This window comes from Piliocolobus tephrosceles, chromosome 21 (assembly GCF_002776525.5).
Source record: "Piliocolobus tephrosceles isolate RC106 chromosome 21, ASM277652v3, whole genome shotgun sequence".
Lineage (NCBI taxonomy): Eukaryota > Metazoa > Chordata > Mammalia > Primates > Cercopithecidae > Piliocolobus > Piliocolobus tephrosceles.
Window position 1 is genome coordinate 36,828,254 of NC_045454.1, and position 22,606 is coordinate 36,850,859.

The window sequence follows — 22,606 nt, forward strand, 5'->3', positions numbered from 1 at the left end:
TTTTTTTTTTTTTTTTTTTTAGAAACGGAGTCTTGCTCTGTTGCCAGGCTGGAGTGCAGTGGCACAATCTCGGCTGACTGCAATCTCCACCTCCCGGGTTCAAGTGATTCCCCTGTCTCAGCCTCCTGAGTAGCTGGGATTACAAGGCACGTACCACCACGCCCGGCTAACTTTTTGTATTTTAGTAGAGATGGGGTTTCACCATGTTGGCTAGGATGGTCTCAATCTGCTGACCTTGTGGTCTGCCCGCCTCAGCCTCCCAAAGTGCTGGAATTACATGCTGAAGTTTTTAAAGTTGCTTATAACCATAGACAGTGGCTTCTCTTTTTCTAAAATTGTGACAAGTTGGCCCTCTGTATCCAAGGGTTCTGCATCCTTTTATCTAAGCAACCACAGATTTAAAAAAATAATAATAAAAAAAATCCAAATTGATAAAACAGTACAATATGATAATTATTTACATAGCATTTACATTATATTAGGTATTATAAATAACCTAGAGATAATTTAAAGTATATGAGGCTGGCTGTGGTGGCTGACACCTGTAATCCCAGCACTTTGGGAGGCCGAGGCCAGAGGATCACTTGAGCCCAGGAGTTTGAGACCTGCCTGGGCAACACAGTGGGACCCCGTTTCTACAAAATATTTGCTAAAGCCGGGTGTAGTGGCACGTGTCTGTAGTCCCAGTTACTCCGGAGACTGAGGTAGGAGAATCACTTGAGCCCAGGAGTTGAAGGCAGTAGTGAGCTGTGATTGCACTACTGCACTCCACCCCGGGCAACAGAGTGAGACCCTGCCTCAAAAATAAATGAATAAGTAAGTAATATGGGGCGGTGGCAGGGTAGGTGACGTGTGTAGGTTACATGCAAACACTAAACCGTTTTACATCACACTTGAGCATCTGCAGATTTTGATACCAATCTGAGGGATGACGATATAATTCGTGTAAAATGTGCTGTATTGAAGTGTACATTTCAGTGGTGTTTCGCATAATCACCGTGTTGATTAACCATCACTCTGTCGAGTTAGAACGTGATTGTTTCTCCCATAGGTGCCAATAGGCCCATAAAAAAACATCCAGCCCTGAACAGTAAATGGAAGGTTACTTTCTGAAAGATTCATCATTAACTGTTCTCTTTCAGTGAATGGAAGAGTTTGACACTAACTTTCCATTAACCCAAAAGGAACCCTCATCCCCATTAAGCAGTTACTTTCCATTCTCCCCTTTCTCTAGCTCCTGGCAACTACTCATTTTTTTTTTCTGTGTGTATGGATTTGTACCTGGTCACGACGGGGCACATTTTCTTCGTCCGTTCCTCCCATCGGTGAATATTTGGGTTTTCCCCCTTTTTGGCTGTTGTGAATAATGTTGCTAGGAACAATTGCCTGCAGGTTTTTGTGTGAACACCTGTTTGCATTTATCTCAGGTGGATACCTGGGAGTTCCAGACATCTCCTGTCAGTGGAATCATACAACACATGACCTTTTGTGCCTGGCTTCTTCCACTCAGCATCATGTTTTTGGTCATCCGTATTGTAACATCTATTAGCATTGCATTCCTTTTTATGGCAGAATAATACTCCATTGTGTGGATGGAGCACATTTTTTTGTTTTGTTTTAAGAGGTGGAGTCTCACTCCATTGCCCAGGCTGGAGTACAGTGACACAACCTTGGTTCACTGCAACTTCCGCCTCCCAGACTCATGTGATCCTCCCACCTCAGCTTCTCAAGTTGCTGGGACTACAGGCACGCACCACCATGTTTGGCTAATTTTTAATTTTTTTTATAAAGATGAGGTCTCACTGTGTTGTCCAGGCTGGTCTTGAACTCCTGGACTCAAGCAGTCTGCCTGCCTCGGCCTCCCAGAGTGCTGGGATCACAGACATGAGCCACCGTGTCCAGCCACGATGGGCCACATTTTACTCATCCATCCCTCAATTGATAGATGTTCGGGTTTTCCCACTTTTTGGCTTTATAAATATTGTTGCTAGGAACATTTGTCTGCAAGTTTTTGTGTGAACACCTGTTTGCCTTTATCTCGAGTGTATACCTGGGAATGAATTTGCTGGGCCACATGGTAACTGTTGAGGAGCTGCCAGACTGTTTTTCAAAGTAGCTGTACCATTTTACATTCCCATAAACGGTGTATGAGGGTGCCAGCTCTGCACAGCCTCACCAACACTTACCGATTTCCCATTTTTCCTTGTAGCCGTCGTGGTGGGTGTGGAGCACTGCCTCATTGTGGGTTTCATTGGCATGTCCCTCGTGCTTCCTTAGCGACGTTGAGTATCCTTCCATGTGCTTATTGGCCATTTGTATGTAGTCTTTGGAGAAAAATCAATTCCGATTCCTTGCCCTTTTATATTGAAAACTATTTTTTCTTGTCCATTTTTAAATTGCTTTTTTTTTTTTTTGAGACAGAGTCTCACTCTGTTGCCTAGGCTGGGGTGCAAGTGTGTGATCTCAGCTCATTGCAGCCTCCACCTCCCGGGTTCAAATGATTTTCGTGCCTCAGCTTCCCGAGTAGCTGGGATTACAGGCATGTGCCACCACACCCAGTTAATTGGGTTCTTTTTACAGCTGTTTTTTTTTTTTTTTTTTTTTGAGATGGAGTCTCACTCTGTGGCCCAGCCTGGAGTGCAGTGGTGCGATCTCAGCTCACTGCAATCTCCGCCTCCTGGGTTCAAGTGATTCTCCTGCCTCAGCCTTCCAAGTAGCTGGGATTACAGGTGTGCACCACCACACCCAGCTAATTTTTGTATTTTTAGTAGAGACAGGGTTTCACCATGTTGGCCAGGCTGGTCTCAAACTCCTGACCTCAGGTGATCCTCCCACCTCGGCCTCCCAAAGTACTGGGATTACAGGCGGAAGCCACTGTGCCCGGCCTATAGCTAGAGCTGAATTTGAAGAGTTATTTATCATTTCTAGGTAGAAGTCCTTGTCAGATATGTGACTTGCAAATACCTTCTCAGCATCCACTGAGAGTCCACTCTGGATTATCTTTCCACATTCTCGATGGTGTCTTTTGAAGCACAAGTTTTTAATGTTGGTGAAGTCCAGTTTATTCTTTTTTTGCTGCTGTCGCATTTGGTGTCAGCTGAGAATCCATTGCCAAATCTCAGGTCACATGATGTACCTGTGTGTTTTCTTCTAAGAGTTTTATAGTTTTCGCTTTTCCATGTAGGTCTTTGATCCATTTCTAGTTAATTTTTGTATATAGTATTAGGCAGGGATGTAACGTCATTCTTTTGCATGTGGACATCTAGTTGTCCTGGCACCATTATTTTTATTATTTTACTTAAAAAAATTGTTTTTAGAGACAGAGTCTTGCTCTGTTGCCCAGGCTGGAGTGCAGTGGTGTGATTGTAGTTCACTGCAGCCTCCAACTCCTGGGCTCAGGGGATTCTCCTGCATCAGCTTCCTGAGTAGCTAGGACTACAGGGTGTGCACTGCCACACCTAGCTAATTCAAAAACATTTTTCTGTTTTTTTTTTTTAGAGACAGGGGCTCACTCTGTTGCTCAGGCTCATCTCAAACACCTGGCCTCTAGGGATCTTCCCACTCTGGCCTCTCAAAGTGTTGGGATTACAGGTGTGAGCCACCATGCTGGGCCAGCGCCATTTGTTGAAGAGACTCTTCTTTCCCCCATTGAATGGCCCTGGCATCCTTGTCAAGGATGAGTCGACTGTAGCTGTGTGCGTTTATTTCTGGACCCTCAGTTCTATCCCATTGACCTATCTGCATCTCCTCATGCCACTACATCACTGGCTTGATTACTGCAGCTCTGTAGAAGTTTTGAAATCAGGAAATGGGCATCCTCCATCTTTTTTTCTCTGTTGGTGTTGTCATGGCTATTCTGGGTCCCGTGTGTTTCCATATGATTTTTTTTTTTTTTCTTGAGACAGAGTCTCACTCTGTCGCGAGACTGGAGTGCAGTGGTGCCGTCTCAGCTCACTGCAACCTCTGCCTCCTGGGTTCAAGTGATTCTCCTGCCTCAGCCCTCAGCCTCCCGAGTAGCTGGAAATACAGGTGTGTGCCACCATACCCAGCTAATTTTTGTATTTTTAGTAGAGACTGGGTTTCACCATGTTGGCCAGGCTGGTCTCAAACACCTGACCTCAGGTGATCTGCCTGCCTTGGCCTCCCAAAGTGCTGGGATTACAAGCGTAAGCCACCGTGCCTGGCCCCATATGAATTTTGGAATCAGCTGGTCTATTTCTGCAAAGAAGCCAGCTGGGATTCTGACAGGGATTGTGTGGACTCCGTGGACTGTCGGGGTTATTTTTGTCTTCTCTTTGCTCCCCTTCCTAACCTCGAGCTGGTGGATCTTTGTCCCTCTGGGACTTTCCGGTGGCTCCTTCTCCATTACGGAATGAGGTCCAGATTCCTTCAGTTCCACGCTATTGTTACCTGGTGTCCAGGTAACACCGGGCCTAACCCTCTTCCCGTCTTCCCCTCCCTTATCCATCACTCCCCTTAGATGTGGCCACCCCACACCCCTGACTCCCACAACTAACTCTGTTTCATTTGTTCAGTGTTCACTCCCAAACTTGTTAGACTTGATGCCTCAGTTCAGGGTTTTGGAGACACAGCCCCATCCCATCAGCAGCCACCCCTTCCGGCCTAGGGTCTCCACTAGTGTCTAGGGGAATCCAGGAGTTGTCATATCACGGGGGTTGGCTGCGCTGTGGCCTGACTGAGCAATGACCTTTTTCAATGAAGGGGGAAGACAGAGACTGCCCTGAAGGAAACTGCAGCTCAGTTTCCTAAATGCGGGAGAAACTATGTGCAAAAAATTACCCAGCAAGGTTTAAACAATTGTGTATTTCAGTTTTATTGATTTATATATCATGGAGGGAGAAAGCAAGAATCAAGAAGAGGAAAAGAAGGCTGGGCACGGTGGCTCACACCTGTCATCCCAGCACTTTCGGAGACCAAGACTGGAGGATCACTTGAGGCCAGGAGTTCAAGACCAGCCTGGCCAACATGGTGAAACCCAGTCTATACTAAAAATACAAAAAAAAAAAAAAAAAACCCAAAAACCAACCAACTGGGCATGGTGGTGTACACCTGTAGTCCCAGCTACTCGGGAGACTGAGGCATGAGAATCCTTTGAACCCAGGAGGTGGAGGTTGCAGTGAGCTGAGACTGCACCACTGCACTCCAGCCTGGGTGATAGAGTGAGATTCTGTCTCAAAAGAAAAAAAAAATGCTGGGGACCAGGGAGAATAAAGGTAAGGGAGAGCCAAGAGTGAGTAGGGCAGGAGCTTCTGAGGAGGGGTTTAGACTGTGAGAACCCTCTTAGAGAAATGATGAGGTACCCTGAGCACCTTTGTCACTGCAGACACTGACATGGCGCGTGTGTCTTAGTCCATTCAGCTTGCCATAACAGCATACCATACACTGAGTGGTTTATAAACAACAAAAGTTTACTGCTCGCAGTTCAGGAGGCTGGGAAGTCCAAGATCAAGGGGCCTGCAGATTCAGCATCTGGTGAGGACCCACTTCCTGGTTCCATAGGTGGCACCTTCTTGCTGTGTCCTCACTCAGTGGGAAGATCGAGGCAGCTCTCAGGGGCCTCTTTTATAAGGCCACTAATCCCACTCACAAGGGCTGAACCCTTATGACCTAATCACCTCATAGAGGCCCCACACCCAATACCATCATCTTGGGGGTAAGAATTTCAACAGCAGACATTCAGTACATGGCACGTGGCCAGTGAGTTCCCTCTCGTCCTCTTGTCATGCCTCTTCTGGGCAAATAGTCTCTGCTCTGTGCATGAAGTGTGTGGTATACACATTTTGTCATCTTTGGTTTGAGGGGGACGTAAAGGAGGGACCTTCTCTGGGCAGACCAGAGGCATTGGAGCCCCTGGTGTCCTGGAGCCATGGGCTGTGGCCTGGAAGGAGCCAGTGTGGCCCTAACTAGAACCCTAAGGCCCAGGACATCAGGCAGTTGCTGCCAGTGTTACCCGGTGATGGGGCCAGGGTTTGACTTAGGAGGCTCTAGAGGCTTCCGTCCCTGCTGGGAGCATCACTCGGAGCATCGGGCTACCTCGGGCTCTCCCCGAGCCTCCCACTGGACACCTCACCCATTCCCACATGTTTAAATACCACCTTGATGCTGACACGCCTGACTGCGTGTTTCCAGCGTCTTCCCTTCCTGGCACACTGGCTGGAGTCTTTCTCCTGAGTTTCCTGTCGAACATGTCCAGAAGTGACCCTGATTGTCCCCTCCAGATCCAGCCCTCAAGTGAAAGGCCAGAGGCAGGGAGGCTGGGGAGCAGAGACCCCAGCTTCCTGAGGCATGGTTTGCCCATTGAAGCAGGGAAGTGCCATGACGTCTTTGTCCCTGTAGTGAGGAGACCCCGGGCCACCTCTGGTTTTCTTATCTTACGACACCAGCCACCCCAGCAGCCCAGACTGGCTCTGGGATTCAGCCCCACTGCCCAACCATGGCTCCCCGCAAACCCACCCATCCTGTCCAGTCTCATGACCACCACCTTGCTCAGGCCCCGGCTGCTATTGCCTCTCCCTGGACCCCACACGAGGCCCCTGTAGTCCCTGCGTCCTGATAGCCCCTTGCATCGTGCTCCACATGGCAGCTGGAGGGAGGGGGCTTCTCACAATGCCCGCTTGTGCTATTTCAGCTTTGGTTATTTATCTTAAAGACAGATAATGCATTTGCACAGTTGAAAATCAGGAGGTGAGAAGCCTCTGCCCTCTCCTTGCGTACCCCCATCCCTGGAGGTGCTGTTTATGAGCTCCTTGGGGTGGGGGCCTTCCAGAAAGGCATACCCTCCCCTTCCTGTTCACACAAATGCAATGTGCTCATGTCCTACTGTAAGGCAGAGCACCCGGCGCCATCCCGTTCCACGGCCAAGGAGCGTCCCACAGTGTGGGCTGTGCTGGAACCTTCCAGCCAGTACCTCATGGACATCTGCTTTGTTTACGGATTTTGCTGTCAAAGGCATTGTGTGCCTCTGCACATGTCATATGCCTCCAGGATGCTTTTCTTGGAAGTGGAATCATGGGGCGGTAGAGCCTCGGGCTGACCATCTGGATCCATCCCAGGGGGTCAGAGAGAGCTTCAGAAACTGAATCATGATGTCCTGCCTCCCACGCTTGCACATCCCACCTCCCCACCGCAGAGCCCAGCACCATCTCCTTGGCGTGGCCTGCGGGGTGCAGCCTCTGATGCCTCGGCCCGTTCCCTTTTGCTCCACCTGGAGTGCGACATCCCCCCACCCCAGGGCCCCTGTGGTTCCCACCACCAGGCTCTGCCCCTGGCTCTTCACCTGCCTGACACCTGCTCACCTATTGGCACCACCCTAAATGTTGCTTTTGTGGGCATCTTCCCTGCCCACAAGGTGTGACTGCAGTTTCCCTGTGACCCTCTTGGTGTCACTTGTCCCTGTTTGTTTGTGTTTGGGTGATGTTCCCCTCCACAGTCATCCGGGAGCTGGGGCCTTTTTCTCACAGGGACCCAGCCCCTTCTCTGGCACCTGGCCTGTTAAGCCATCGAGAAATACCTGCTGAGGGAGCTGTTGAGAGAGTGGACCCGGGCCTCCAGCCCAAGGGGCACACATTGGCCGTGGGTGTGCACGGAATGCTGGCCCTGAGCACGGTCCTGCCAGGTGGTTTCAGAGGCTTCTCTGGGGCTTCTGGCCCAGGCTACCCCCCTGTTATCTTGAACATGCTTCATTTTTCACATCCTCACGTAAATCCCTGCAACTCCTCCCTAGGAATTACAAAATGACCTAGACCGGGAAACAAGCAGTTTGCAGGAGCTTGAGGCTCAGAAACAGGATGCTCAAGACCGCCTGGACGAGATGGACCAGCAGAAGGCCAAGCTCCGAGACATGCTGAGCGACGTCCGGCAGAAGTGCCAGGACGAGACTCAGATGGTGGGTCCCAGCTACATCCGGGACAGTGCCCTGCACACCGGCACGGGTTCCCGAGGGCTCCCCTGCGCTCATGTTACCTGGGAACACAACACTTAGACATCCTACTGGGTCAATAGAGTTGCTCCAAACGCCATGCGGAAAAGTGTCCGAGCACCAGTGGCTTGACTTCCTGGCCACCCCCCGTGCTCCTAGAAGTCAGGTTGTATATGTGAATGGCCTTGGTCCCTGTGAACCTGTGCCCTGAACACACCCCACCCTGGCTGTGCCCCACAACACAGGGAGTTCCAGGGTGCCTGTCTCCCCTCCTCGGGTGTCTCTGAGGCTCCTCACAGATTCCAGAGGCTGCAACCTCAGAAAACTGTGGAGACGCTCAGTCTCCCGCGTCACGGACAGATCGTTCATGCTTGGTCATGCCCCTCATTATTCCAAAGTGATCTTCCATCCACAGCAGGAGGAGCCCGTCTGCCTTTTCTGTGTCTCTGTTTTGGGTGTGGAAAGAGGCCTGTAAGGAAGCCAGGTGTCTGGGCCTGGGTTAGGTGTCCGCCTCCCTGGGTTAGCTTGTTTCAGGGATGGGGGCTAAGAGTTCTTTCTCGGAGTCCCATTTCATCATGCACTGTGAATCCCTTTAACATCTTTTAACATCTCATTTAGATCTCATCATTGAAAACGCAAATCCAGTCTCAGGAATCGGACTTAAAGTCCCAGGAAGACGATCTGAACCGAGCCAAGTCGGAGCTGAACCGATTGCAGCAGGAGGAAACCCAGCTGGAGCAGAGCATTCAGGCTGGGCGAGTCCAGCTGGAAACCATTATCAAGTCCCTGAAGTCAACGCAAGATGAAATCAACCAGGTGCTTCCGTGGAGCCGGGTCCCTGCCACATGCCGGGGACCAGCGAGCCCTAAGAGCCGAGGCTGCCACTGCTGAACTCCTTTGCTCTCACCCTTGTTACTTAGTGAAGGTCTCTTTTGGGAGGCCGTGGTGCTGGCCTGGAGGCGCAGGGCCCAGAACTCCCCAGGGCATGTTCCAGAGGGTGTTGGCATTGGCCTAGAGGAGTTCACTTTCCTTTCCTGAGCACACAGCATCTTCAGGGAGTAGGCGGGGCGGGGTGGGAACGTTTAATTAATGACTCATTTGGAGAGACCTTGGGGTTCCTTCCAGCCTGGTCCTCACACAAACAAGAGGGACAAAGTCAGAGAGATGACTCCTTTGTCCGTGGGCAAGAGAACAGATGTCTTCTGCAGTCACTGGTGTGTTCAGGAGGCACCACCCTGGAGCATTGTGCCATGCAGGACCCCCATTCTCTAAGCTGTCTGGGGTGCCCCCACCCTCTTCCCAGTCCAGGGTGGCGCTGGCTTCTTGTGGCGTGCAGCTTTTGCCCTTCCCTGCTCTCCTGTGGGCAGTAGTTGAAGGCCTCTGTCCTGGCCCTGGGCATCCATCTGCAGAGTGGCTGTGACACTGGCCCTGGGCCTGTGTGGGAGTGGCCAGGCACACTTCCTTTCCCAATTGAACCGGTCTCTGTGCTGTTAGCCAGTTTATAGGCCACAGTTGATCATAAACATGGACTGCTCAGAGATTTACTGCCTTTTCTTGTGCTTTATGGTTAATATCTGTAGGATTACTTTCAGTGTTTTCTCTTTTTTTTTTTTTTTTTTTTTGAGACGGAGTCTCGCTCTGTCGCCTGGGCTGGAGTGCAGTGGCCGGATCTCGGCTCACTGCAAGCTCCGCCTCCCGGGTTCACGCCATTCTCCTGCCTCAGCCTCCCGAGTAGCTGGGACTACAGGTGCCCGCCACCTCGCCCGGCTAGTTTTTTGTATTTTTTTTAGTAGAGAAGGGGTTTCACTGTGTTAGCCAGGATGGTCTCGATCTCCTGACCTCATGATCCGCCCGTCTCGGTCTCCCAAAGTGCTGGGATTACAGGCTTGAGCCACCGCGCCCGGCCTCAGTGTTTTCTCTTCTAACCCTTAGAATTTGTAGTTGGGTGTCAGGAGCAAAGATATCTTGCTTTGCTCAGTGCAGTGCCTTACACCTGTCATCCCAGTACTTTAGGAGGCTGAGGCAGGAGGATCACTTGAGGCCAGGAGTTCAAGACCAGACTGGGCAACATAGTGAGACCCCATCTCTACAAAAAATGTATTTTTTTTTAGAGGATGGGGCCTCGGTATGTTGCCCAAAAATATAGGTGGTGACGCGCGCCCGTAGTCCCAGCTACTCAGGAGGCTAAGGCAGGAGGGGTTTCTGAGCCCAGGAGCTCAAGGTTACAGTGAGCTATGATCACTCCACTGCACGCCAGTCTGGGTGACAGTGGGACCCTGTATCTTAAAAAAAAAAGTCCTGACGTGTTTTCCTGACTCTGTTTAATGCTGATGATGTCTTTGTTGCACAGGCAAGGAGCAAACTTTCCCAGCTGCACGAAAGCCGCCAGGAGGCCCACAGGAGCCTGGAGCAGTATGACCAGGTGCTCGATGGAGCCCATGGCGCCAGCCTGACCGACCTGGCCGACCTGAGCGAAGGCGTCTCCCTGGCAGAGAGGGGCGGTTTTGGAGCCATGGTAAAGGTTGAATAAATGTATTACAGTACGGGGCTCTGGTCCCCGGGTGTGACAGCGGAACATCCCACCCGCCAGATCTGTTCATGGCCAACGTTGGTTCCATCCAAGCGCAGGCGGCTGTCTCTTGTTTTTGCTGCCACTTTGTGCGTTCACACCAAGCCTCGCAGCCTGGCACAGGTGGCCATGCTGAATCCTGGCTTCCAGAACAAAGTCCAAGATAGGCCAGCATCCTTTCAAAACCTGTTTTGAAAGCCCTTCATCTCTGCGGAAGCATTACACTGGGCCAACCACCCAAATTCAGAGGGCTTCTCAAACTTAACCAAAATTGGATCAGTTTCTACTCATTGTGGAAACCCCACATTCTACTGATCGGGGGCAGGGGACATCTGAGGGGTGTGTGTCTATGTACATGTGTGTTTCCACAAGGAACACCTTGAAAAGCAAATGTGTTGCTAAAGATGAGGAAATAATGGCAAGTAGCCCTCCCAGGGTGTTCCTGTTTCAGCTAAGAATTGGCCTCTCCTGAAATTTTGATTATGTTTAAAAACCTCTGCACTTTACTCCCATCTCATGACCTTAGAGTTGTGATCAGGCCTGGGGCAGGGGACTGTTGGCTCCCTAGGTTTTTGAGAGATCTCGAGCCCCTGATACCAAGACAGGTGTGATCTTTTCCTTAGGTGGTCACATCCCCCCTGTTCACGCCAGAGTCTGTCCCTGCAGCCTCGAACCTGGGGACATGTGGCTTCCCGTTTCGTCGTGGTGCTGTTGCGGGAGCGGACGGGCTGGGCCGCGCGGGTCTGGATGTTTCCTTGGTGCTCTGCTGCCTCCAGCAGCTGTCTCCGTGCTGCCACCCTCTCTCCCAGGGCTCCTCCCTGGAGCCCTTCTGCTCCTGGGTCTGTGTTCGTCATGGATTCCTCTTCCTCCCTGGAATAAGAGTGAGCGCTCATGCTCTCTAAACAACACACGTGCCTCTTTATGTTCAATGCTTGACTTGTTTCTCTTCTCAGCAGCCCAGTCCTCAGTCCCAAGGATTTATGGGGAAGCACACGCATCCCCTGGGCTGCTGGGAAGGTACTGCTGGCGAGCTCATCTGTCTCTTGTGTCTGGCCCACACTGGGTGTACTGCCTCCCTCTTTCCTCCCATACTCTCTTTTCTCGTGGACTCATAATGAGGTGGCTTCCATAGCCGCCCCCGGGCCCGTCATCTTCAGCTTTATCGTCTAAATTTAAACGATGAGCATTCATCCTTCATGAATTACGAGAAGCCAGAACTCCTCGCTTTGCTCCCTGGCTGTTCTTGGCGTGTGTGTTTCCGCCTCACAACCCGGCTCCTACTTTCCCCATCTGGCATTGTCCCCTGGCGCTGCTTTTGGCTTGTCCTGCTCAGTCTTCGTTCAGGGAACGGCTTCCTCTTAAACGTCCCTTTTGCAGGTTTTTAGAAACCGGTTTTCTTGGATAAAAGGTGGCAGTGAAGTGGCCTCTTGCAGGCCAGTGATTCCCCCAACTCCAAAGACAGATTTTTACCTTTCTTGTTATTTTTGTTCATCTTTTGGGCAGAGCAAAGGTTACATGAGAGACAATTACTTCGGGAATGTAGATATAAGATATGTTACATGGAAATTTGCAACCGGCGTCCGAAAGAAAAACTGTCTTTATCTTATTGTACAAATACAGTTTTTAAAGCATTTTTCTGACTTGTTTCTATTTCTTAATAAATACTTGGAAGAGAGATTTTTGTTTACTCCTGAACACTTCAAGACTGCTTCAGAGCCGAGGGAGAGGTGTCTTAGTTCTCCCTTGTGGGTTGAAGTTGGGGATTTTAAGTCCCTGAGAATAGTGTATCCACAGTGGTACATCTGAAACTTCCTATGTTTGGACAGTTCTACTCAAGTTACTAAATTCCATGTGAAACTCACGCAGTGTGACTTTATCTCAAAAGTCAGAGTTTTTTTTGTTTTTTTTTTTTTGAGACTGAGTGTCTCTACTCTGTCTCCCAGACTGGAGTGCAGTGGCACGATCTCAGCTCACTGCCACCTCTGCCTCCTGGGTCCAAGTGATTCTACTGCCTCAGCCTCCCAAGTAGCAGAGATTACAGGCATGTGCCACTACGCCCAGCTCATTTTTGTGTTTTTAGTAGAGATGAGGTTTTCACAGTGTTGCCCAGGCTGATCTCAAACTCCCGACCTCAGGCAATCCACCCGCCTCGGCCTCCCCAAATGCTGGGATTAGAGGCGTGAGCCACGGCACTCCACCAAAGTCAGGGTTCTTAAACCCATATTTATTTCTTGCCTCTCATCTGATTATGAGAATATTAGCCTCTTGCTCACCATCTAATCACTTTGTAGAGAGAAGCTAATAAGTCATCCCAGACTTAGGCCTTACTGAGGACAGATTAAGAAAGGTTGGATCATCTGTCACATCCAGCCCCAGTGGCATGCTGGAGCCAGTTTTTATTGACTTTCCAGAGCCGATTATTAAATAGAAACTGGCCGGGCACAGTGGCTCACACCTCTAATCCCAGTCCTTTGGGAGGCTGAGGTGGGAGGACTGCTTGAAGCCAGGTGTGTGCCACTGCACTCCAGCCTGGGTGACACAGCGAGACTCAATCTCTTAAAAAAAAAACAAAAAACCCAAAAAACAAAAAACAGGAACTTGTGAGTTAGTTGCTTGGAAACTTGAAATCAACCATGGTGAGACTGTTTATACCACAGGAATTGGCAGAAGCTCTAAACCAGGGCTTTTTTCTGAGAGAACTGATTCCCAGCACACCCCTGCTGCCCAGCACTCCTCTGAAGGCAGGAATGTCACAGAAGCTTCTTGAGCCCCCTTTCAGAGTTACCATGTGTATTTCCTAAGAAGGGCACTACTTCACACTGGTTGCTGAACTTGTTCAAGATACTACATCTCTGCGAAGGGCCGTGTCGTTCATCCTGGCCTTTGTCTGCTGTACTCGTGTCCCCCAAGTTGGCAGATGGGTCTTTTCTCCTTGGTAGGTGGTCTGCAGGGGGTAGAATTGATGGTATCTTTGTAACAGGGAAATCCCATTTCCCACTCTGATTCTGTGCAATGGAATAAAAACCACCTTTAGTTACCCTGACCTCCTGAATCCTGCTGGGGTCTCAGGCTTCCCCTTAGAAGGGGAAGGAGTGATTGTGGTTTCAGGCCAGTGACTCCTGAGAAAGGGATTGCAGGCCTGACTGTCAGTGCAGGGGGCTTGCAACCCACATTCCCAGAACCTCAAGTCTCTTTTCTGCCATTGTTAACTGTTATTTGGCAGTCTTCCAAGTGATGACTGAAAACACTGAAAAAAAAAAAAAAACCTTATACATAAATGCCAATTAAAAACTAAATAGAGCCAGGCATGGTGGCGAGTGCCTGTAGGCCCAGCTACTTGGGAGGCTGAGGCAGGAGGATCCTTGAGCCCAGGAGTTCTGGGCTGTAGTGTGCTATGCTCATTGGGTGTCTACACTAAGTTAGTCGTCAGTATGGTACCTTCTGGGAGCAGGGGACCACCAGTCGCCTAAGGAGAGATAAACCTGCCCTGATCAGAAACGGAGCAGGTCAAAACTCCCAGGCTGATCAGTAGTGGGATCGCACCTGTGAGTAGCCATTGGCCTCCAGCCTGGGCAGCACAGTGAGATCCTACCTTTAAAAACAAACTAAATAGAAGCTTTCATTCTGAAGTCAAGCTGGCATTCTTAACTCACTGCTTTATCCAGGTCATGATCCCTCTCTTTCTTCTGGAACAAATACATTCCTCCTTCCATGGAGCAGTGTGAGAGGCGGATTTTCCATGTGGGCCTCCTGGCCTCCTTAGAGTAGGACTTCTCCATCTTTATCTGCATCCGAGAACCCCATCAGACGCTCACTGGGCGTGTGTGTCTTGTGGTGGTCGGCACCTGACGTCCAGTCAGCACTGTCTCCAGCTGCGGTGCTTGTGGACATCTGTACTTAACTTGTCTAAGAACCTGGCTTGGTTTCCCCACCTTGGGAAAACCCTGTGGTCGGAGGCTCCAGCTAATGTTTCCCAGGTAAGAAAAACCATTCCATGTTCATCAGATGGCAGGGATGTGGGTGCATTCTCCCTAAGCGGGGGCTGAGGAAGAAGCATTCACACTAATTCACTCATTCACAGCCTGGACCAGTGGCTCGTCTTAACTCTGTACCTCTCAGAATTGTCCTGCACCCCTAAGTTGGCTGCCCCAGAGTGGTGGCAGCCTTGCTAGGAAACTTTCTTTTGGACCTTTGATGTCATTGCCCCAAACCATTTTTCCCTATTTTCGTGGAAGCCCCAGCTTTTTAATGGTTTTGTTTTGGTTGGTTGGAATACTGGACTGGTTTGTGAGCCCCACGCAGGGATGCCAGTGTGTGTGCCAAATTCAGTGAGGGTGTTGTGCTGTTTTTTTAATATCACAGTGAAACATTCATGTTTTCACTGAGGGTGTGTCTTTATTAACTAAAACAGAGTCCTTATTTAAACCAACTGCATTGTTCCCATGTATGACAAACCCACCCTTTTCAGGCTACTGCCCACTACAAAAATGTGCTCTTCAAAAGTAAATATTTTTTTCTTCTTGTTTAAACGAACCTGTTTGTTTCTAGAAATACACACCTTTAAAAAAAAATGCAAAGCGTTGTGTATGCTCTAGTAATTCTAACTGCATGAGTACTCATTTCCTCATAGGACAGAAACAACCAGCATGTTTCTTGGTGTGAAAACTCCATTTTCTCAAATACCCACCTAGGTACATACTCACCGAGAAAAGGTGATTGAGGAAGGTCACACTTTTGAAATGAGGCCTCTGCTGCTGTCGTTGAGTGACTCTTTGCAGTTTTCTTGATGGCATTTCCAAATGTATTATTTTTTTCTGACTCAGTGGTTAAAAAAATATTGTTTAAATTTCAGGTAAAATAGACATAAATGGCTGGGCGTGGTGGCTCACACCTGTAATCCCAGCACTTTGGGAGGCCGAGGCTGGTGGATCACTTGAGGTCAGGAGTTCAATACTGGCCTGCCCAATATGGTGAAACCCCGTCTCTACTGAAAATACAAAAATCAGCTGGGCATGGTGGCGTGCGCCTGTAATCCCAGCTACTCGGGAGGCTGAGGCAGGAGAATCACTGGAACCTGGGAGGTGGAGGTTGCAGTGAGCCAAGATTGTGCCACTGCATTCCAGCCTGGGTGACAAGAGTGAAACTCTGTCTCAAAAAAAAAAAAAAAAAAGACATAAACTTGACCATCTTCACTGTCTTTAAGTGTACAGTTCGGTAGTGTTAGGTATATTCACACTGTTGTGGAACCCAGCTCTAGAACGTTTTCATCCCCATGAAATACCCACTCCCCATCCGCCTACCCACAGCCCCTGGCAACCACTGTTCTACTTTGTCACTGTGAACGTGATGGCTCTAGGGTCCTCATAGAAGAGGACTCATACCTTGTGCATTGTTTTGTGACTGTTATTTCACTCAGCATCCTGTCCTCAAGGTTCTTCCATGTTGGAGCCTGTGTCAGAATTTGCTTCCTTTTGAAGGCTGGATCAGATTCTGTTGTGTGGCTCTTTACAGTTTTCTTGATGACATTTCCAAATTCATTATTTTTTTCTGACTCAAAAAAAAAATTTTGTTTTTCCATTTTGTTTATCCATTTATTCATCGATGGACATTTAAGTTGCTTCCACTCAATGATTTTTTAGTGAACTTTTAGTTTAGAATAGTTTTTAGATTTATGAAAAAATTGCAAAGATAGGCCAGGTGTGGTGGCTCATGCCTATAATCCCAGCACATTGGGAGGCTGAGGTGGGAGGATCAGCTGAGCTCACGAGTTCAAAACCAGCCCTAGCAACATAGAGACTTCATTTCTACAAAAAATATAAAAATTAGCCAGGCTTGGTGGTGCACGCCTGTAGTCCCGGCTACTCAGGAGACCAACGTGGGAGGATCACTTGAGCCCAAATGGTCAAGGCTGGAGTAAGCCATGAGCATGCAACTGCACTCCAACCTGGACAACAGAGTGAGACCCTGTTTCAGAAAAAGAAAAACTGCAAAGTTAGTGCATAGTTCCTCTATATCCCACACCCGATTCCTCCTGTTAGTCACATCACATACAGTACATTTGTCACAACCAGTGAACCAGTATTGAACATTATTCACTCCAGTTCGTATTTCTTCAGTGATCTTTATTTATTTTTTTAAAGATACGGGGTCTTGCACTGTTGTGGCTGGAGTGCAGTGGCACAATCATAGCTCACTGTAACCTCTACCTCCTGGGTTCAAGCAGTCTCGTGAGTCAGCCTCCCAAGTAGCTGGGACTATAGGTACATGCCACCATACCTGGCTTTTTTTTTTTTTTTTTTTTTTTTGAGGCAGAATCTCACTTACTGTGTCACCCAGGCTGGAGTGCAATGGCGCAATCTCAGCTCACTGTAACCTCCTGGGTTCAAGCAGTTCTCCTGCCTCAGCCTCCCAAGTAGCTGCAATTACAGGTGCCTGCCACCACGCCCAGCTAATTTTTTGTATTTTTAGTAGAGACAGGGTTTCACCATGTTGGCCAGGCTGGTCTTGAACTCCTGACCTCAGGTGATCCACCCACTTTGGCCTCCCAGAGTGCTGGGATTATAGGCGTGAGCCACCGCGCCTGGCCACATTTTTAAATTTTTGTTTTTATAGAGATGGGATTTTGCTATGTTGCCCAGGCCAGTCTCGAACTCCTGGCTGAATCATTCTTTTTAGGGTCATGCTACTCAAAGTGGAAATGTGAGTTAAGTATGGAATTCTGTCCTTTGCTTTAACTCAGAAATAATCAAATCCTTTTCCTGTCTCTTCACAAAATTATAGGATGATCCTTTCAAAAATAAAGCCTTGTTATTTAGCAACAACACACAAGAGCTGCATCCGGATCCTTTCCAGACAGAAGACCCCTTCAAATCTGACCCATTTAAAGGAGCTGATCCCTTCAAAGGTATCTCACTTGCTACCCACTTTCTCATTGAAATATTGTGTGTTTTCTGTCAAATTTAGAGTGGTTGAAGGGCTGGAAAAGTAAGGACATGCCACAGTCTGAAACGGAAGGGGAAAGGAACGCCTTTTTTTTTTTTTTTTTTTTTGGTTTGGAGACGAACTCTCGCTGTCACCCATGCTGGAGTGCAGTGGCGCAATCTCGGCTCACTGCAGCCTCCGCCTCCTGGCTTCAAACAATTCTCCTGCCTCAGCCTCCCGAGTAGCTGGGATTACAGGCGCCCATCACCGCACCCGGCTAATTTTTGTATTTTTAGTAGAGTCGGGGTTTCACCATGTTGCCCAGGCTGGTCCCAAACTCTTGACCTCAGGTGATCCAGCCGCCTCAGCCCCACGAAGTGCTGGGATTACAGGTGTGAGCCACCGTACCCGGCAGGAACTCCTTTTAAGCTTCTTATCTCACCCTGTTAACCAGAGAGCCAAGGCATCGAGACACAGTGGGAAGCGTTCCAAGCTCACCACAAGACCCACATTTGAAAGCAGCTTGGCCAGTCCCCTTCAACTCTTCAGTACTTCAATTTCCTCATCCCTCAGCAGGTTAATAAATTTGCTCCTTGCTCACCTCACAGGGTCGATAAAATAATCAGAGCTAGTAATGATCATGAAAGTACCTGGCAAACCATGGATTCCTACATAAACGTAAGGTCTAGATAATTTTAGGAGTCTATCCAGAGCCACACCTGAGTCAAGAATAACTAAGAATTCCGGAAACAAGATGTCCTAATATATCTCCATGTTTCAGAGCAAAACAGTATTTCCAGGAGGAAGGCTCTCTGTACATTTCTGAGAAAAACACTGAGGTGGGGAGAGGACAGTGGAAGTTTGAGCTTCAGCTTGGAGTTGAAGCCTACTGGGTCTGAGAGGCGAATCCAGCAGCCCCTGACGCGCAGGGGCGCCACCGCCTCATTGCTGCAGGGCTGGTGGTGAAGTGAGGGACAGCCCAGGGTCCTGTGTCCTCTTACCCAGGGAGGTGGCAGGCAGATGGGGTAAAGGAAACCCGGCATGGGAAGAGAGGAGTGGATTCTAGCCCGCTCTGTGTCTTCCCTCCTCCAGCCTGGGTGGGACAGCCACTTGTACCTTCCTTCTCATCTTAAACATTCCAGCCAGAAACGGCTGCCTCCTCCAGGTCCCCTTCTTTGGTTTGCCAAGGTTTCAAGGGCAGGTGGATAGAAATAACATTATTTCTCTCGAGGGCAGGAGAAGGAAATAACATTCTCTCCTACATTGGCAGAGTAGAAGGCAATGAAAGGCCTGGCAGGTGGGTGGCTGTGTTCAAGGGCCCAGCCCGCATCCTGTGCCCTAAAGCTAGTAAGCATTTCTCTCCTCTCCCACCCAGGTGACCCGTTCCAGAATGACCCCTTTGCAGAACAGCAGACAACTTCAACAGGTAAAGTTCAGTGTTTCCTGGACCAGTCTTCAGACTGTGTCCAGTCCTGGCTCAGAAGTTGCACGTGGCGGGACTTGTGTCCACACACACCGGGGATGGAAGCCATGTAACTGGGAAGGATGGCCGTCCATCCATGTTACACCCATCCTCGGCTCCGTTCCCTTCTGGAGGTGGCTCCCCTCCCTAGGTCCAGTCACTGCCTGCACCCCACCCTGGAGTGTGGTGGGATCACATTGCCTGCTAATCTGTTTATTTATTTTATTTTTTGAGACGGAGTCTTGCTCTGCCACCCAGGCTGGAGTGCAGTGGTGTGATCTTGGCTCACTGCAACCCCTGCCTCCTGAGTAGCTAGGACTACAGGTGCCCTCCACCACGCCCAGCTAATTTTTGTATTTTTAGTAGAGACGAGGTTTCACCATGTTGTCCAGGCTCATCTCGAACTCTTGTCCTCAGGTGATCTGCCCGCCTTGGTCTCCCAAAGTGCTGGGATGACAGGCGTGAGCCACCATGCCTGACCAATTTATTTTTTTTCAGGTGAAATTTATATAACGTAAAAGTCACTATTTTAAAGCATCCATTTCAGTGATATTGAGCACACTCACAGTGTTGTGCAATGATCACCTGCCTTCACCTAGTTCCACAACATTCTCATCCCCCCAAAAGGAGACCCCATCCCCATCAGCAGTCACTCCCCGTTCCCTCCCCCAGCCCCTGGCACCCACTAATCTATTTTCTGTCTCTGTGGATTTACCTGCATTGTTTATTATTATTATTATTGTATCCAACTCCTGCAGGATATATTATTTTATTTATTTAGAGACAGGGTTTTACTCTGTTGCCCAGGCTGGAGTGCAGTGGTGCAATTATAGCTCACTGCAGCCTTGACCTTCTGGGCTCGAGCAGCCTTTCTGCCTCAGCCTCCTTAGTAGCTGGTGCTACAGGCGCATGCCACCACACCTGGCTAATTTTTTATTTTTTTATTTTTACAAGCGGGGGTCTCTCTGTGTTGCCCATGCTGGTCTTGAACTCCTGGCCTCAAATAATCCTCCTATCTCAGCCTCCTAAAGTGATTGGAGGGTTGGGATTACAGACATGAGCCACCATGCCTGGCCAGGATATTATTATTTTTAAAGTCAATTTTATTGAGTGGTATAATGTACACAGAACAAAATTCACCTATTTTAGTATGTAATAAGATGAGTTTCAACAAATATGCACAGTTGTGTGAGATTTGAGAACACTTTGGTCATTCCTGAGGCCCGTTTGTTGTCACCCTCCCCGCTGTCCCCAGGCTGCCCTGGCCACCACTGCCCTGTTTTCCGTCACTAGTGTTCTTCCCTTTCTAGAATTCCATGTAAAGGGCATCATTCTGTGGTGTGTCCTTTTATGCCTGGGTTCTTTCACTCAGTATAATGTTTAATCACGGGGCATTTTTCCTTCTAGATCCATTTGGAGGGGACCCTTTCAAAGAAAGTGACCCATTCCGTGGCTCTGCCACCGACGACTTCTTCAAGAAACAGACAAAGAATGACCCATTTACCTCGGACCCATTCACGAAAAACCCTTCCTTACCTTCGAAGGTGAGTGGGGTGGGACGTTGCCTGGGAGAGCCGCACGCCAGCTCTGTGTGTGTGAGGGTGGCACTTTCCGAAGGCCTCCTTCCCTTCGTGGAGTGTACGTGGTGCCTGCGAGTATGGGCCTTGGTGCCTGTTCTCTGGGAGCTGGTATCCCAGGCTGATTTCATTCCTGCCGAGTGAGGGAGCTGTCTGGCCTAGTCACTGCAGTGACTCACCTGTGAGCCCCAAGGTTCAGTCAGCTGTCCAGTGGCCCCACGTCAGGGTAAGGAGGATGTCACCCACAGTTCTTATTCCTCTATCTCCATCCCCACCCCTCAACTCTAGTCATCTGCCTCCACTGCCTCTTCATCTCCCAAAAAAGACTAAATCAAACAAGCACCACATACTCGCATGAACCCGGCCACCCCGCACGGTCCTTGTAACACACAGCACTGGTGGGGACCTTAGAGTCACCTTGGTGGGTGCCCCTGTCACGGCAGGAGTAAGTGCAGGCGTCTCAGCCCGACTGCCTTGCCTGGTGTCGTCTCCTGAGAGCATCAGCCAACTCTGACCCTCCAGTTTCCAACTCCAGCACACCTGTGCTTCCATCCCCAGGCATGGCAGACGCCGGGCGTTTTGCACATTATGCCTAAGAGATTGGGTTAAATAGCTGTCAACTTGGATTTTAAAACAAAACAAAAAAAAGCAATCTCTGGTGATGGAGGAGAGGATTTTAATGATGGAGTGAGCTTGCTTCATAGCCTTTTTCCGTTTTCTAGGCTGCAACCCAGGCCCAAGGCCTGCTCAGAGACGAGCACTTATTCCTCCTCCTCAGGGCTCCTGCTGCCCTGGTGCCCACCTCCTTCACTCCCTGTGGACCTTTTGGTCTTTAGCGCTTGGAGCTCTTTGAAGGCAACTATTCATTTGCAGTGTTTTCTTGTTGGCCCCTTTTTAACGTCCTTAAGACCTGTAGCATTCCTGGTATAGGTGATCTGTTTACCAATTTCATTGACCTTCTCCATAACCAACTTTTGGCTTCATTTTTCTCTACTGCTTGTTTTCTATTTCATTGATTTTCTCTTTTCTATTTCTATTTTTTTCCATTTCCTTACTCCTGTTTATTTGGGGTTTACCTTGCTCTTCTAATGTCTTAAGCTCCAACCTTCATTCATTGATTTTAGACTTCATTTTCTAGTACAGGCGGTTCCTGAGTTACGATGGTTCAACTTACAGTTTTTTGATTTTACAATAGTTTTATTGAGATGCAGTCCCATCATAAGTCAGGGAGTATCTGGATTTATGTTGGCTCGACTTCTGATTTTTTGCTTTATGATGGGTTTATTGGGATATTAAGTACATTTTTGACTTAAGGTATTTTCAACTTACAATGGGTTTATCAGGACGTAACCCCATGGTAAGTCAAGGAGCATCTGTATAAATTTACAGCAACATATTTCCCTCAAGCACTACTTTACCTGTATTTCATATATTTGAGTACTTTGTCTCTTCATTGCCATTCAGTTTTGAGATGTTTCCCAGTTTCCCTTGTGAATTCTGTTTACCCATGGATTACTTAAAAGTGTGTTGTTTCATTTCCAGATACTTGGCTTCTTCTCCTAGGTCTATTATAATACTATTATTCTTGATTTTTAATTCAATTTGTTATTAGAGAACATTTTCTGTATGTTTTCAATACCTTCACATTTATCAAGGGTTGCTGTTTATGGCCTATGTTGGTGAACAAACCATGTACACTTGAGAACAATGTGTATCTAGTTGTTGGGTGTAATGTTCTACAAATGGCAGCGAGGTTGAGCTTCCTGATAGTGTTCAGATTATGTGTGTCTTCATTATTTGTTCCTTTTTTAGTTCTACCAATGGCTGAGAGAGAGGTGTTAAACGTTCTCCTATGATTGTGGAATTGTTCATACTGCACTTTAATTTGATCAAGTTTTGCTTTGTGTATTTTGAAGCTCTGTCAGGTGCATAGATGTTTATGATTGTTGTGTCTTTCTGACACAACAACCTTTTTATCATTATAAAAGGTTCCCATTTGATCTCTGGTGATGTTCTTTGTCTTGAAGTCTGTTTTATCACTTCATTCTCCTCATGTTATTCACTATATGATATATCATTTTTTAACCATTTACTTTCAACTTACCTGGGTCTTTAAAACTGATAGGTGTCTTTTGTAA

At 48.5% G+C, this 22,606-nt stretch overlaps 1 protein-coding gene across 10 annotated transcripts in view; it reads left to right on the top strand.

Moving 5' to 3' along the window:
* Positions 1–22,606, top strand: part of EPS15L1 (epidermal growth factor receptor pathway substrate 15 like 1) — a 119,780-nt gene that overhangs the window by 61,518 nt on the left and 35,656 nt on the right. For all 10 annotated transcript variants that reach the window (XR_003309936.1, XR_003309937.1, XM_026456922.1 and 7 more), the window contains 6 exons: positions 7,745–7,906; positions 8,558–8,755; positions 10,290–10,454; positions 17,289–17,412; positions 18,805–18,855; positions 20,299–20,435. Coding sequence is in view for 8 of the 10 variants with exons in the window: in XM_026456922.1 (XP_026312707.1) it covers positions 7,745–7,906; positions 8,558–8,755; positions 10,290–10,454; positions 17,289–17,412; positions 18,805–18,855; positions 20,299–20,435 (837 nt within the window). In the remaining 2 variants the exon portion in view is untranslated. The remainder of the gene's footprint in view (positions 1–7,744; positions 7,907–8,557; positions 8,756–10,289; positions 10,455–17,288; positions 17,413–18,804; positions 18,856–20,298; positions 20,436–22,606) is intronic.